Source organism: Thamnophis sirtalis, unplaced genomic scaffold, assembly GCF_051295495.1.
Source record: "Thamnophis sirtalis isolate CommonGarterSnake01/CBP01778 unplaced genomic scaffold, rThaSir2_p1.2 scaffold_1, whole genome shotgun sequence".
Lineage (NCBI taxonomy): Eukaryota > Metazoa > Chordata > Lepidosauria > Squamata > Natricidae > Thamnophis > Thamnophis sirtalis.
The window spans coordinates 25,636,920-25,654,589 of record NW_028261381.1 but is presented as its reverse complement, the minus strand read 5'-3'; the positions used below and the strand labels follow the sequence as shown (position 1 = coordinate 25,654,589).

Below are 17,670 nucleotides of genomic sequence, written 5' to 3'. Positions count from 1 at the left end.
TTGTCTTCTATTCTGCTGTCCTCTGGTATCCCATTATCAGTTATCCACATTTTCTTATATTCAAACCATAGTTAAATCTGGTGTGTTATGAGCCAAGACTTTATGTTTGTACTTGGAAATCCCACAATTACTGACATATGATAATTTTACAGCTTTCAATAAATCATTTTGGTAATTGTATCATTGTTTATGATCAATTTAGGCAATCTTCTTGCACAATCTGAGTGTACAGTCGACTATCTCTTCTGCTTTGCTGCAAAATCTACTTTGATCAACTGATGATTTTTTTTAAATCTTTGACCTAGATTGCATAAGTTCAAATAACTTGTTCTTGTGTAGCCAAAATCAAGCCTTCAGTTTCTTTTCTTTTTTCTTTTAGGTTCCAATTGTGGCCCATGCCAGATTTTATCTTTATCCACTTTCCCTGATATCATTTTTAGCGATTGATCGTGTAATGCTTTTCCTTGCCAGCATTCTGTTCCTGTTTTTATTACTTTACTCTGATATTCATATTTTGCTTTGTGTACATTCAATAAGTTCCAATTTTTAACCTCCTTGTTCATGACTGTCTTTTGCACAATCAGCAAATTCATGCTGTTCTTCTTTCAAGTCAGTTTGCTGGACTTGAAGTTAATATCTGTCTCTATATCTATCCATCAGTATCATTATGGGGACATCTGCATAGTGAATTTTCTTGGTTTTTTGGTCCAAACTCTCCAGTTCAGTTATGTCCATTTAATACTAGCATCACTGGCCAGGTATTGATGATTTTGATACTATTGCCACCACTTCATTTTGTTTGTAGCACTTTTCTCATTCTTTGGTTATGTTCTTTATTAATCACATTTTTATCATATCCATCCTTGATATTATCCTAACTGTAAAATGCACAGATATTATTATCTGTTTAGTACAAGTCACACCTGACAGTTCCTTTAACTGATGTTCCCTCTAAGCTGCACAGCTGTGCGGCCGCGCACGTGACAAAAAACGGCGCACAGCAGTTTCCAACTGCTGCGCAGTGTTTTTTAGCGTGATGTACTGGACTTTAGTCTTTAGACGGAGGCTTCTGTCAGGAAGGCAGGCCTTTGGCAGCCAGCAAAGAGCAAAGGCAGGCCAAGTCCGGCTTAGCTCAGAGGTTTGTACGCGGTTTCACCCTGGAAAAAGAGAGATAATGCCGTAGTACACTGGAGTCAACGTGTGTGTCTCTTAAGCCTTTTTGTAGAGCTTTGCTGGTACATGTGTGTTGGGACCCAGCTTCTTGGCAAGAGTGAGCAGTAGCTCACAGGGAAAAGGATTTCTCAAGGGGGGGGAGTAGTGGATTATTTTAACAGGACTGATCGAGAGAAGCAAGGTAATTTTTCTTCGTATCAAAGGCTGCAATTTCTTCAGATGTGAAGCAAAGCCGAGCAATCTTACATTTCACTGTGTATTACGTTTAAACCTTGCTGTTTTCCCAAAAAATATATGAAATATATATATGAAAGACTGTGTAGTAAAAAGAGGAAGAAAGAAATTTTCAATATTTCTAATTTGGCTCTTAAAGCCAGTCAAAAAATGCAAACCTAAGATTCTATTTCTAACTATCATTTGTTGCGGTAGGACTAAAAAAGTGACTTGTATCAAATTCTTCTGCTAAATCTGTGGCTTAACAAAAATTAAATACAGATTGCTCCATTCAGAATGTTCTCTTCAGCACACCATGGTAGGTTTTATGTAAGCTTTAAAACACACACATTGGGGTGCAGCTTATTGTAATGTAATTCTCAGCAAACTGTACCATAGCCATGATGTGTGAGAATCATGGAACATATAATTACAATACAATACATTGCAATACAATAATACAATAGCAGAGTTGGAAGGGACCTTGGTCGTCCAACCCCCTGCCTAGGCAGGAAACCATATACCGTTCCAGACAAATGGCTATCCAACATCTTCTTAAAGACTTCCAGTGTTGGGGCATTCACAATTTCTGGAGGCAAGCTGTTCCACTGATTAATTGTTCTGACTGTCAGGAAATTTCTCCTCAGTTCTAAGTTGCTTCTCTCCTTGATTAGTTTCCACCCATTGCTTCTTGTTCTACCTTCAGGTGCCTTGGAGAATAGTTTGACTCCCTCTTCTTTGTGGCAACCCCTGAGATATTGGAACACTGCTATCATGTCACCTCTAGTCCTTCTTTTCATTAAACTAAACATACTCAGTTCCTGCAACCGTTAGACTTCAAAACTGATATTGAACAAAGAGTTTCTGATTTGCATTCACCAAATAGAAGTGAATGAATTAATTGCTTTAATATTATGCCTGCCTTGATTTGAAAAGATTATTGCTGTTGCAAAGATTATTTGGAAGCAAATGTCTTAACATCAGTGATATAAACAATAACAATGCCTCGAATGCTAAGCAGATTTCTCTGTTTTTGCCTCTAAGATGGTGTCACAGCTAAAATGCAAGGTGATTGTAATAATGAAACACACATCTTTAGGTTGAATTAGTGTGCTCAAGATTGTATGGTGCAACCCAGATTTTATTTGTATTAAATTAGACAAAATAAAATTTCTTGCTTCTTCCAGTTCATCTAAATGCTAGCTGATTAACATTCCCCCTTTCTCCTTTTGTCTAATATGAAGTAGGTTTTCCCATAGTGATCTTTTCCCCCTCTTCCCCAAGTACTATAGAGAGTTAGTCAATATTGACCTATTCCCCAGGCCCACTGAATTAATGCTTCAAAATCAGCTAGGGAGCCTCTGCTTGTGGATAGCACCAAGATGACTCATGGTTTCTCTTAAAACTAGGTCAGTTGATGTTCTTGTGAATGTGTTTGTGAATGGAAAAAAAGAAACAGTCTATGGTTTCTCTTACCCTCTACTGCTTTGCTTACATGGAACCTTGACTCCAGGAATTATTTTGTATTAGAGGAAATGTTAGTTTTTCAATCGCCATTCCCCTCGAGAACAACAACCCAGAGGAGCAAGTGGTCAGTTTTAAGTTTCTGGGTGTTATCATAAAAGAGGACCTGACCTGGGCACTCACATTGCAGCACTGCTCAATAGCAATAGCAATAGCAATAGCAGTTAGACTTATATACCGCTTCTTAGGGCTTTCAGCCCTCTCTAAGCGGTTTTAAAGAGTCAGCATATCGCCCCCAACAATCCGGGTCCTCATTTTACCCACCTCGGAAGGATGGAAGGCTGAGTCAACCTTGAGCCAGTGAGATTTGAACAGCCGAACTGCAGAACTGCAGTCAGCTGAAGTAGCCTGCAGTGCTGCATTTAACCACTGCGCCACCTCGGCTCCCTCTCAAAAGGGCCCAGCAGCAGAGATTATACTACCTGAGACTTCTCAGGAAACAACAACTGAATGAAAAGCTGCTGGTGACCTTCTACAGCTGCACCATAGAGAGTATTTTAACTTACTGCACCTGTGTATGGTTTGCAAATTGCACAGTGGCAGATAGGATAGAGCTCCAGGTGGTTAACGTCATTGCCCAGAGGATCATTGGTTGCTCCCTCCCTTTTTTGGAAGAGCTTTATAGTTTTATAAACTAAACAGATGCAAAAACCAATGAGATATACATATGAGTATATGAGGTGTGTTGCCCCTGGTTACTTGCTTTGGGGCATATTCCCTTTGCCATTTTTGTGGCCTTTGACCATGGTGATTTATCAAAACTGGAAGCTAAAGGCCAAGGCTTCTAACAAACACTGTGCTGCTGCCCTAGGATAGGCTGTTTTAGGCCACTTTGTTAACAGAAAACACAAACTTAGGTTGACCTAATTTAAATGCATTTTAATGTGGTTATTAAACAGTGCTTTATTGGCGAATGAAATCTTGCATTCTGCATTTATTTGGTATCCAAACAAATTTGGTCTCTCTTGTTTATTGATACATGCTTCTAATAATCAGTGTGTTGTTCGAAACAACGCATGGGCACTTTGGAATACACTATTGTGGACATTTCTATATTGTTCTGTATCTTGAACTCTCAAGTTCTCTTACCACAAGGTTGTTAAGATTATCTATTTTATATTATTTGCAGGTGGAGATTTACATTTTATCTTTACATATTCACCTATGGATCCCGGATCTTAAAAAAGGTAAGATGCTTTCTCTTTGGGGCTAAATATTTTCTGCTGCACATAGGCAAAGCTTAACCCTCATATAGAAGTATTTTCAAATTTTAAAAAAAAGATTATACTTTTACTTATGTTTGGGGGCTTTTCGATTAATCCAGTGGCAATAGGGCTGCATCTCTGAATACAGTCAGAGGTATCAATTTGCATTATTCCAGATGCTTTCTGACTAAGTCCTGTTGCCAGAACACAAATATGCATTTTAATTCAGACATCATATTAAAGAACAATTAAAAGGAAGACACTGAACACATTTATGGAGTATGAGCAATAAACTGATTAGAAGTTTTAAAGTTCTAAACATTTTGATTTTCACATCTGTTTAAACCAAACACAGGCCTCATTTTGGTATTGAGCCTATTTCAATTGCTATGACAGTTAGTCTTTGACTAGAAAGGGACTGGGAGCTACAACAACTGATTCTCTGGAATCTTTCAGTAGATGTTTATACAATTATTATATATTTCTAGGATAGAAATTGAGATTACTATCCCATTCCTGACACCTGTACAGTTATAAATGGGACACTTCTGTAGCACAACATTTTGGGTTCTTTATGTTTCTATTGTATAGACCAATGCAATATCTAATAAAACAAGATTAGGAATCAACAATCCCACCACACAATTCTCATGCAGATCCAGGTACCTATCCCTCTAACAAAAGCAAATATAAATATAATTTGGGAAAAATCTAGTGAGATTGCCAGTTTCTGAATAAGGATATCCAACATTATTGTCCCCTTTAATGCTTCAGCGCACTCCTTGATGCATCTTTGTTACAGTGCAAAGCACAAGTTAATTGTGTGACAGTAATTGTCTCTACTCAGCTGCAATGAGATAGAAAAGATGATTCTTTAATCTGAAGACTAAAGCAGGCAAGATGGGAAACAAGGAACCTCGGAGCAGACAAGACTGTTTTGTAAGAACAGCGCAGGTACCTACAACAGTTGTGTCTGAGAAATGGGCTCATACAGTCTGATGTGGGAAAGGAAAGAAATCCTGCTTCTTTTTCTGTAAAGAATAGAAGCTAGAAAACAGATTTAAAAAATAGTAGAAGCTAAAAGTCTGTAGAGATTCTCAGTCATTTAGGTCATGATTGTCTCAAAGGTGCTTTTTCAGGAGGCAACTGGACTTTCTTGTTGTTTCTTTTGAAGACATTTCACTTCTCATCCAAGAATCTTCTTCAGCTCTGACAGGATAGATAATCCTTCCATTTCCCACTATCCTGTCAGAGCTGAAGAAGCTTCTTGGATGAGAAGTGAAATGTCTTCAAAAGAAACAAGAAAGTCCAGTTGCCTCCTGGAAAAACAATCACTCTTGGGAGTAGAAGCTTAAATTCTATAGAAGCTGTTTATCATTATTACTAAGGCTATCTCATCTCTGCAGTAACTTTAAATTTATCATTGCGTGAGAACTGGAGCCTTCAAATAAGATTAATTGCAGTGGCTCTGGTGTAAATTGACTTGTAATTATTTGTTTTTCTGGAAGCTTCCAAGTACCTGAAGATAGTTCAGTACCTGAACTCTAGTTAATTATACAGTGAATTATGTACAACTTGGGAATGTTATGATTTTATTATGTTGGCGCTATGCTCGTTTTGCCACTAAATTACCAGTTTGTGAAAAATGTAGTTTTCATCTTTCAAGAGTTTAAGTGGAGAATATTCTTATGTGTCTGTACCTATGTATGCCTTAAAATCTCTGGGAGGGCTTGTAAAGGAGCCTGTCCACAGGTCCGTAGAATACATTACTGCTTTCTATGGAAGCCCCCCCTAAAATTTGTACTGTTCATGGAAAAGGTTCCAGATTGAAAACCTTATCTGAGACTTTGGAAAACTATTCCTATACTGGAGTCTATGGGCAAATAATCTGACCTGAAGGAATCATCTCCTTATGAACATTGCAGATTCAATGTCATGACTACTTTTCTTTGGCATCTTCTCCTAGCTGTTTGAGTGGGTAGTAAAATCTGTTTCTGACAGGCAGTACTCCAAGATCAGTGAAGGGAGCGGGAATACAGAACAGTGAAAGATTTTTCTGCTATATATTTTCCCAACTGCCAGACATCATAAGGCCCAAATTCAGTCAATTGTTACACATCTTCCTTTTTTTAAAATCCCTGCCCTAAATGGCCAATCTTTTCAAAAATATCAAAATATTCTAAGTAATGAATGGAACACCTTTTTTTCATTCCAGAAAATCTGTAGTGAAATCTGTCTTTGCATTTACCATTATGTTTTTTTGGGGAAAAGGAAACTGTAAAAATATTTCCATGGCATATGGCTACTTGAAAACCTTCCTTGAAAACATGCAATTATTGAGTAATTTATTCAAAGTGATTGTCCAAAATCATCCATATCCATAGGGTACTGTATGGTATATGGATAGTACATACAGAGCAGATTATAGTAGTATATCTAGTGCAGATAAAATAGTGCATAGTGCAGATATAGAAGGAAGGGTGAGAAAGAAATAATCCTGCCCTGCTTTTGTTTATTAGAAGATCAAAGAGAGAGATATTTGGACAGGCTTTCAAGATTGATATCAACCTTTCAAGGCTGGCTGTATCAAGAAACAGAGGAACAAGGATTCCAGGAATATTACTTTATTTTGGTAGGGCATGACCAAATTGTGAAGGCTTATCAGTTTCTCTCTATCTCATATTAAACAAAGTCACAACAAGATTATTTTGAGTTCCTTCTTCCTTTTATCTCAAGACTGTGCCTTATTTGGTCCAACTCTACTCACAGTATCTTTTTCATATTTTTCCAAGATTAAATTTCTCATTAATTCATTCATCCATCATATGGCATTTCATGCACGGACTACCAAGATTAGTAAAATCTTGCCTGGATTTTCCATTGATTAGTAAAACACAATATAAATATTAAAAAGATCTATCTTCAAATATCAATGTCTAGGCCATTTAGCCTCTACATTCTTTTAGAAGTAGTCAGAAGGCTATTATTATCAATACCCATGAAACAATTTGTTCAGAGTAACATGAGAGTTTCTTGCCTGCAACTGTATACACTATTAGCCTGGGTCAAATTGTACTCTGAGAGTACAAAGTACAAGGAAGGTGCTTTTTCAGGAGGCAACTGGACTTTCTTGTTCTTTGTTTTGAAGATGTTTCACTTCTCATCCAAGAAGTTTCTTCAGCTCTGACCAGAAAGTCCAATTACCTCCTGAAAAAGCACCTTTGGGACAACCATGACCTGGATGACTGAGAATCTCCATAGACTAAAGTAGAAGAAAAATTTTGGACCATAAAGAAGACACTGAAGAATTGATGTTTTCAAGCTGTGGTATTGGAGAAGACTCTTGAGAGTCCCTTGGACTGCAAGGAGATCAAATCAGTCAATCCTAAAGAAAATCAACCCTGACTTCTTCAGAAGGACAGATACTGAAACTGAAACTCAAATATTTTGTTCAGCAAATAAGAAGAGAAGACCTGTTAGAAAGGCCCTGATGTTGGGGAAGATAGAAGGCAAAAGGAGAAGGGCACAGTAGAGGATGAAATGGTTAGATAATGCCATTGACATGGTGATCATGGGTTGGATGAACTGGTTGGTTGAGATAGTGGAAGAAGGTGGTGGTGGGGTGACATATTGTGGTCCATGGAGTTGCAGATGCGGAGGGTCAGGCACGACTGGACTGAAGAATAAAAAAATTATCTTCTAAAGGTCTCACGAGGAAAAAAAACACTCTTGACAAGAAGATATAATCCTAGATGATTGATTGAAAGCTTTGTCTTTCATCTTAATAGGTCATCTTAATTTAAACAGGTATTCTTAGTCCTTAGGTGCTCCAGGTGGCGGATTAAGCTTTTGAGAGGCACACGCGTTTAGAGCAAAAGAGAGTACGTGCATTCAAACGGACTCCCTCGCAGAGCTTCCCTAGAAAAATATAGGCTTAAATCTTTCCTTCAAAGAGATACATCTACACCGATCTACCCACACCATCTTTTCCATTTGCTCTCCTGTGACTCTCCCATTGCTCTATCATCCGGCTCCAACTTCTCCACCTTGCTTTTTCTGCTACCACAATTTTCTTCTTGCTATGCCTGCTGTTACTGCCTCTCGTTGCTGCCCTTCATCTTGCTTTTGCCACTTGCCAGCTACATACATACTCCTTTAAAAAGGAGGGTTTGTTACCTCTATTTTTCTGGCTATTTATTTGTTGATCTGAATTACTGGCTATTCATTCTCTGTCATCCCATACAACAATATTGTCCTTCTTCCATTATAAAGTTTCAGAGGCTCTCAGTTGGCACAGTAAGATGAAAAAAAGTACATCACCTTTAACGTCTCTTTTGTAAATTTAATATAAGAAAGTTATCCATGCCACTCTCTTGGTTTGTTGTTTGTATACTTCTTTTAATTTTTAAGATAGATGGTTTCTATTTAAAAAATAATAATCCCAAATTTAAATTTTTATAAATAACTCAGCATGGTGAACATACCTAATATTCCTTCCTATTTCTGTTTTTCCCACAAAAATCCCATGAGTGCATTGAGCTGAGAGGGACTGGCACAAAGTCATCCTGCTGGTTTTCATACCTTAGAGGGTTTTTAAGCTGATACTCTAACCATTAGAACAGTGTCTCTACTTTCTATGTCCAGTGTATCATTTTTCCTCATATCATGCTTGTAGCATATGATTCTTAGATCCACTTTCAAATCAGTCTCAATCATGGCAGATAAAACTTGTTCCTCTTCCATAACATCATTTAAATACAGTCTATCTATAGAGACAACACTCTTAAATTAAATTAACTTCTCTCTGTATGTTAAAATATTTTGTTCAATTCTGTACTAGTAAATCAAATGTAATTGTTCTTTTCTTTTCATTGTAATCTTTAATTACTTCTGCTTAATCTCTAGTACCCAACCTTCAAAGTCTCATCCTGTCATGTTTTTAAAGAGAATTCAAAACAAAAGAATTTTCCCATGGGAAGGATCCTTACAATTAATGCCACCATTTTATTTCAAATTCATCTGGACCCTAGTCCATTTGTAACTTCTCAAATCAAAGCTTTAAGGACACTTTTACAGGGGTTTTTTTTTTGAAAAAGGGGGGAAAACTCTTTAAACTTGTATTTAAAACTTTTTTTACTAAGGGTTGAATGAAACTCACCGAGTGCTATAAAACCTGTTAATCCAAAGATTCCTTGTATCTGAAAAAAAGTTAACAAGCAATTTCCAAAAGGGATTAGAAAAGGAGATATGCAAACTCAGTGTTTTACTGAAAGGTGTCCAACATGCTTGGAGCAAGGGTAGTTCTCCCTCGTCTCCCAAACTGTCTTGCAATCTCCTTTGGAGAACTTGTGAGTTGAATTCAATTATTTATTTGTCAGTGCACAACATATGTACAATGAGATTGGTTGAGCTCTCTCAGTGCACACACACACACCCAACACAATACAACTCACAGTGAAGACAAAAAATGAGTGAGCTCTCAAGGAATTATAAAGAGCCAGTCTACTTATCAGCTCTTCCTTCCACCAAGGTCATCAGATTCCCATTTCTCCCTGGAAGTCAAGAATGTGTCCCATAATCTTAAGCAAAAGTCTTCCTTTCCTTGTCCCCAAAAGCAAGTATTGAATGAAAAGCAAACAATCTTGGTTTCATCTGCTTGCTTACTTATATCGTTCTTGGAACAACACCTCCCCCCCAACCCGGCTCTTGTTCTCCCAAATCATATTAAATTTGCTCTCAATACCAAATAACCATCCACCCCTAAACTAAAGGATTTAGAAAGAATTGGACATGCTGATAAAAATGGATTAGCAGCAAAAATATAAGAGTAATATGGAATTAGTGGTTTTTGTAGACTCCTCAGTAGCTGCAGTCTCTTTTCTCATGAAGAAAGTTTAGAAGTTTCCAAAAGACACAGATACATTTCACAGGAAATGGGCATTGTGTTTGGGAAATAGGAGGCTAAAAATGAGCAAAAAGAAGTAAAACTGTGGCTCCAAATATTTCTTAGTGGCCCCAGTACATTTCTCAAGGATAAACCCTTTAAAAAGAAATTATAATAAGAGTTTAAAAACAGACTTATCATTATGATTGATCACACAATCAGCCGGATTTTTAGATAGGATTTGGCATTTTGGTCCACCTATTGAGCCCTTCTCAAAGATGTAGAAGTGGCAGATGTGTTTAATAATATTACAGGTGGTGTTGCAAGATGTAAGTGATTCCAAATAAACTTGCCTTTTGCAATGTTTGGTTAATGGTGTTTTTATCATTGCTGATGATCCTCCAGATGTTTTAGAATTGCACCCAAAACATCTTATTACTATTGGTATTATTTTTGGTTCTTTTGCCATAGTCATTCTATTTTCAGATCTTTGTATTTTGTGATTTTCTCCAGTTCTCCCCCCCCCCCCCCCCTCACACATCTTGATACTTTGGGATCTTCTCCAATTCTTTTACTTTTATTCTACTATCCCCTGGTATTGTCACATCAATTATCCACCTTTTCTTTTCAGCCACAGTTAAATCTGGTGTTTTATTAGCCAAGACTTCATTAGTTTGTTTTTGATAATCCCACAATGTTACTCATTCTTCATTATTGGAACATAATTTTATATCATTTTGGTAATTGTTTTATGTCATTCTTTATCATCACTGTATGTAATCTTTCGAGTGCATAATCTATTATCTCTCAGCCTCCCTGCATAATCTATTTTGATCATTTGAAGATTTCCTTAACTGTGGACTTGATTGAATGAGTTCAAATAACTTGCTCTTGTTGATAGCCTGGCCCGAGGGTCTCTATGAAAAGGCCTCAAGACCCATTTTACATTCCTTTTTTATAGTTAACACAACAAAGACAAATGAAAGAGGAAAGTTGATTGGACAAGATAAAAGTAACCCTTCCTTGCTTTTCTTATCTGGAAATAGTCTCCAGACATCATTCTGTAAATTATCTTTTCAGTTTAGGAATGTTAAAAGCTACCTAGTTAATCCATACAACCAGAGGAGAAAAGCTTTTTTTTTACATTCTAGTCTGTAATAAGCCTGAACATGGAAAATAAATCAAATTAAAATACAAAGGAACTATGTTAACTAACAAATTACAAAGTCCATGTCACGTGCCCCTCATGTGCAGCTAAAACCAAGACTTCAGTTTCTTTCTTTTTTTGACATTCCAGTTGTCACCAATTGCCAGGTTTTATCTTTATCCACTTTCCCTGATATCTTTTGCAGAAATTGATTGTGTAATGCTTTTCCTTGCCAATATTTTATTCCTATTTTTATTATTTTATTCTGATATTCATATTTTGTTCGTGTACATTCAATAAGATCCAGTTTTTAACTTGCATCAATGCTTGTTCTTGGTTGTCTTTTACATAATCAGCAAATGCCAGTTTTTCTTATTCAACAGTTTGTTTGACTTGAAGTTAATTTCTGCCTCCGTTTTTAATCTATTAATATCACTACGGAGATGTAATGCATGGGGAATAATGACTATACTTGATTCTGGTACAAACTCTCCAGTTCACCTTATGTTCATTTAATAATTCCAACAGTATATATTATCACAGTTGTGGCCCAGGTATTGGTGTTTTTAATGGTGTTTTCACCATTTAATTTTGTGATTAGCACTTTTCTCACCCTTTGGAAGTGTTCTTTACTAATCAAAATTTAAATTTGTCCATGGTCAATATTATCTCACTGTAAAATGCCCAAATATTATTATCTGTTCAGTACAATGTTCAGAAGTCACAGATGCCAGCTTCTTTAGCTGGTGTTGGCCTGCATACACACATTGAGTTCTTCCCAAGAACCATGGATGTTGTAATATATTGTCATAGTATATGTGTGGATCCAAGTGGTGTGGTGTTTTATTGAACTGAACACTCTTGCTGAAAACTATTTTTGGCCTGGTTCTCTTTCCTTTTCCATAGATCCATGATGACGAACCTATGGCAGGTGTGTCACAGGTGGCACATGGAGCCATATCTGCTGGCATGCAAACAGTCAGCTGCAGCGGGCATATGTGCTCCGGCCAGTTGATTTTTGGCCTTCCGGAGGGCTGGGGGAAGCCGTTTTCGCCCTTCCCAGGCTTCAGGAAAGCCTCTGGAGCCTGGGGAGGGTGAAAAACAGGCCCAACGGACCGACCAGAAGTTCTTTTGTGGGGGTGCCCTTTGGATTATGGGTGCCAGAACGCGCATGGGCTACTGTGCATGCAGCTTTGCATTTTTGGCACCCAACCATAAAAAGGTTAGGCATCACTGCCATAGATAATGGCAGTAGTTCATACAGGTCAATTATTTGGTGCTTTTTTAACCAAAATCTACTGAGGGAGAAGTAAATTTGGATGTTTTCTTTTTAAATATTTCATGTCATCCCTTCCTAAAATATATTTCAAGTTTTTCTCTGCTGTCCCTTTGAGAGAGGATAGAAGTTATTCAGTTGAAATGGTGGCTGACTTCTAAATTGCTGCCTGGTTTGACACATCATTTTGCATGAGTTCCTATGTTTGATTTTGAAGAAGCTTCCAATGAAGACTCTTAAGGTTCTGCTGTTTCACCGATTTTTTTTACCCCCACCCCCCACCCCCCAGCTTTGTCTACTATGGGGCCTCCATTTGAATAGCTTCCCATGAGTGGCCAACACCATATAGACAGACTTTTAAAAAATCTTCTCAGATTTTATTACAAAAATGTTACAAATGTACTTATTAGTAGGCTTATACCATATCTGTACTAATATCCATCTATGCCTCTGTTTTATTCCCACACTATCTGTTGCTTGAACTTGAACCAAAGTCTCCAGCCACCTGCAGGTCGGCTTCTGTCAGCTGCATTTCCAAACTGCCAATGTGCAGTTTCTCATTCTGTGCTAAATGAAAGAAGAAAGATGCTTCACCAGTGACTGGTTGAGTGTAGCTCCTCAGCTTTCCTGCTGGAGTGGTGAAGCTGTTAGGCTTTGCTTCTCCCTCCAGCTTCTCCGTCACTGGTTTGGCTGCTCCTCCTTTATCCTTGTTGAGCTGGTAACTGCTCAAATATCTCCTTTTGGTTCTTCTACCCAACTCAAATCATTTTCCAAATGTACCTACAGACTCACACCCTGCAACTTTCAACATTTTGCCCTTATAATTGAGACCTCGTGTGGTGTATTGTCCTTCAGGCTGCTATAAAGTCCCCAGGGGAGAAAACAAAGGGGAAGGAAATGCTTATGCTAGTCACTGCCAGGTTTTCTCTTCACATTCCTTCTCCCTTTTTAATAAGGGTCATAGTCCCATTCAGTTCCTTGTCTACATTAGCTGTTTAACATATGGCTTGAAGTACTATGCTCATTCCACAGTATGATAAGTAGTCGGCTGGGTGTCCCAAAGGTCCTTTTTCAAGAGGCAAATGAACCTTCTTGTGGTGGTTTTTTTGAAGACGTTTCACTTCTCATCCAAGAAGCTTCTTCAGCTTTTCTTGGATGAGAAGTGAAATATCTTCAAAGAAAAACAAGAAAATCCAGCTGCCTCTTGAAAAAACACCCTTGGGACAACCTTGACCTGGATGACTGAGAATCTCCATAGACATTTAGTCTGCTGGATGTACTGTTTTCCAGCTTGATGCTGAATGGTAAGCCTATATGGTTGTAATAATCAGTACCATTTAGTAACCTTTGAGGTGCTATCCTTTGTGAGTGCTGATGCATGATGATTACTTGAAACACTCTCTCCCTCCATAAATAGATATAAATTCTTCAACAGCCCATCATAGCCTCTTTTTTGATGATGCTATATGTTTGCTATTGTGGTGCTAGTTCTTGGACAAGTAATGATCTTCATCATCATAGGGCTGCTCCTAGTCCCACTCCCAATAGTCGACAATTTTAAACTTTGGTGTTTTAGAGCAGGCTCCCGAGAATATGTGGGCAGCCAAGAAAATAAACAAATGGAACATTGAACAAATCAGCCTAAATTCTCATTCAAGGCACAAGTGAAGCAGCTCAAATTACCCTACTCTGGAGACATTGTGTCAATATTTTTCCTATCTTTCTTCTTCCAAGTCCATTTTTTGGTTCCTTAGGCTTAGAGTATCACAGGAAATACCATGGCTTGCACTATTTTGATCTTTGTTAAGTATCGACATATCACAGCCTCTGAATATCTCTTCCAAAGCCTTCACTGGTGTACCACCACTACTCTGTGGTATATATCTTGACCACTTATTCCTTTACTGTTGATTATTGATCCTAAAAGACAGAAGCTATCTATCATTTTAATATTTTCAATCAATTCTAAAGCTTGTTGCTGGAATTTGAGTGGTCTGAATTCTATGCTGCAAAAGTATTCTGGAGCATTTTCTACAAGAGAGCCATGATTGGTTCTTAAGACATATATTAGAATAAAGCTAATAGGTCTCCTGCTTTCTTCTAAGGTTATTGTGATTCTTGGTAAACAGGAAACAGAGGAATTATTATCCTTTTGTTGCTTTCACATATTGAACTTCATTCAAGAGGATCTTTCTGTTAGGCCCAAAACCCAGAATGACACATGGCAGAGTTCTTATCATTTTACATCTATAGACAATTTTTGTTTCAGACTGAAAACTCTACTATTCACATGTTAGGGAGCTGTGAACTGTTAGGGAGAGGTGATTTCCACCCTTTTACCCTCACACATAATGTCTGGATCGAGTTGCCTCTTATTCCTCTGGAATGTAACACCTCCATCCTGAGGTTCACCTCTTCATTACACTTTCTAGAGAACTTCTGAAATGATGAACCGTGTGTGTAGTTTTCAAATAGAAACAAGATATGATTCTGCAGCATACATTCTTTATTGGCCTTCTAAATATACTTTACCTAGGGAAATGCTTTCATATGGGATTTAGAACAAAGATGCTTGTCTCTACACTTTAAAAAAATACATTGCTTTCAAATAAGCCTATTAATTGTTTACATCCCGATTCTCCTTCCTCTGAGAATGTTCCTAAACTTTCCCTCAAAATACACAGCTTCAAAATGGGCTTTTCAGAAAATAAAATTCTTTTTTTCTATAAGTGAAAAGCATTGGAGTCAGCACTAAATCTATCTGAATGCTAAATCGCTTTAGAGATGGTCTATAGATTTCTCTTTTATCACTTTTATTTTAAACTGATGCTTTTTGACGAATTGTCAGTTCTTTGTTCATTTAAGGGTAATGGCCAAGAAAAAGAAAAAAAGATAGAACCTGGACCTTCAGTAATATACCAGCTTGATACAAATTATTCCATGATTATGAACTACAGACATTTTAACACTAAAAGCCTAGAATGTGAATAATCTTTTTGAGGATTATAAACATGTGGAAGAAAAGAGAAGAATTAGCAACACTTAGGCTTAATATTATATATCTTAAGCAGGAAAAGTCAAGAAAGAAGGAAAAAAAATTATTGGTTCTGCTATTGTTAAAAATAATAAAGATCAAGCAGAATGAGTCAATTATATCTTAAATACTGTTGTATGTAAATCACCTTTTTGTCCTGCAGATCAGTGATTGAATCACATTGGCAAATGCAAGGCTTAGCATATGCATATATTTATATATTTTTCCTGGTATTCTCATTTTGAGGAAGATAGAACTAGAAAGCCAACATTTTATTTTATTTCTTATTCTGAATACTGGAAATTTAGCCTACTGTAAATGAGAATAGAAATCCAGATGTTGGTGGAATACAAAAGATGATAATTCACAGCAGAAGGTGATTACTGAGCAACTGTCCCTCTGTACGATTATCATAGTTCATAGTACGATTATCCTCAACTTACGAACAATTGCTTAACGACTTTAGAGTTACAACTATACACATACACGCTATGGTCATGTGATCGTATTTTGGCCACTGAGCAACTTGCTCACAATTACAGTTGTTTGCAACATCCTGCGGTTATGTGTCTGCAACTTGCCAAAAAAATTTTTTGCCAATTTCTCACATTTAGTTTTGGTTTCTAGTAAAAAAAAAAGGCCCATTAGGAAAAATGGATTTGTTCAATAACTGCAGCTTAACTATGATTTAAAAAATGGTCATAATTTTGCATCTGATCACATGATGCCTGTGATGTACAGAGCTAACAATGATTTATGACTAATTCCGGGCTCAATTACAGTTGTAAGTTGAAGACTACCCATACTTATTTATAGGCTGGCCTACTTATAATGACTCTGGGTGGTGTACAATACTATGCAACACAATAAAAGCAAAAAGAGACAATACCCTGGGGGTTAATACATCCAATCCATTAATATACCCAACTCATTAATTAAAAAATTCCCATAGAAGGCACAAACTGCCAGGGCCTGCTGGATTCTTCTTCTGATGAGGTACAGTAGTAAGAAGATGGAAATTAGAGGGCTAGAGCATCTCCCCTGGGAGGCAAGTTTAAAGCAGAAGGATGATAAGTATGGTTTAGGTAGAGTAGGTGGAAACATGATAAACTTATACATAATTGTGCATACTATAATATGAGAAATGTTAATGGGCATTTTTCTTCTTCTCTTAACAATATTAGGATTGTCCAATAATATTAAATGCAGCGAGATTCTAGGACCTATAAATAAATACTTCTTCACGGAACCTGTAATTAAACTCTGGAGTTTGTTGCTGTCAGATATGAATAACATCTACCAGAGAGTTTCTGAAGCTCCCCTTTCCAAAAGAGTGTCCAGCTGATATGACCTGTGACCTTCCTACAAAGGCTGCTTCCCATCGTTCTGGAAGTGGGCACCATTCCCTTAATCCTTCAGAAAATTTCCCCCAAATCTCACATTTTGGGAAAACCATGCCTTTCTGAGAGGTCGTAAGAATTGCAGCCACATTCAGAATGGTGCAAAGTGGCCTCTGCAAGAAGGCCGCATGTCACTTGCCCAAATTTTCATCACGTGATCATGTGGCCACTGCAGAAGTACAACAGCACCCTTGTAATTTTGAATGGTTATAAGTTGAGGACTATCTATACTTCTTTGGTGATGGATAGGTCTTCAGCCTGGCCATTTGCCTGGGCCTTGAGTAGTTTAAAAAATATTTATTTAGAACTTTTAAGTATCAGGGACGATTTTCTAAAACATATTTTGGTTAAGGTAAATGCATAAATAGTTTTATAGAAGAAACCAACAAAAAATTTTTACAGAGGAAGAACAAGTGGTGAATTGCAAACTCAGCATTTCTTTCTACATATTGATGAATCAGAACTTAACCATCTTAACAAAATTCCTTATTATCTACTAGCCCAATAATTTTTGTTGTTATTTACTGAAGGATTAGTAATTATCATAAATTGTTTCTTTTCTGCAAATATCACTGCTGGCACCATTTCATTTCTATAATGAATAAATGGAAATAGTATTATTGCACTAGTGGTTGGTGGTGGTGCCCATTATTTTTGTTCCCTCTTCTTTATGTTTATGTTATCCTCTTTATTTCAAGTTAGAGGAAAAGACAGATTGCTATTGCCAGAAATGTGAAGTGATGATGTTTGGAAACTGGACCAGGACCTATATGAAAGTAGAATTATCAGTTAGTTTTATACCAGTTTCTTTTGG

At 37.1% G+C, this 17,670-nt stretch overlaps 1 protein-coding gene across 5 annotated transcripts in view; it reads left to right on the top strand.

The window, feature by feature from the left end:
- Positions 1–17,670, top strand: part of CERS6 (ceramide synthase 6) — a 92,167-nt gene that overhangs the window by 44,480 nt on the left and 30,017 nt on the right. For all 5 annotated transcript variants that reach the window (XR_015695952.1, XM_087709466.1, XM_087709458.1 and 2 more), the window contains exon 4: positions 4,040–4,097. Coding sequence is in view for 4 of the 5 variants with exons in the window: in XM_087709466.1 (XP_087565592.1) it covers positions 4,040–4,097 (58 nt within the window). In the remaining variant the exon portion in view is untranslated. The remainder of the gene's footprint in view (positions 1–4,039; positions 4,098–17,670) is intronic.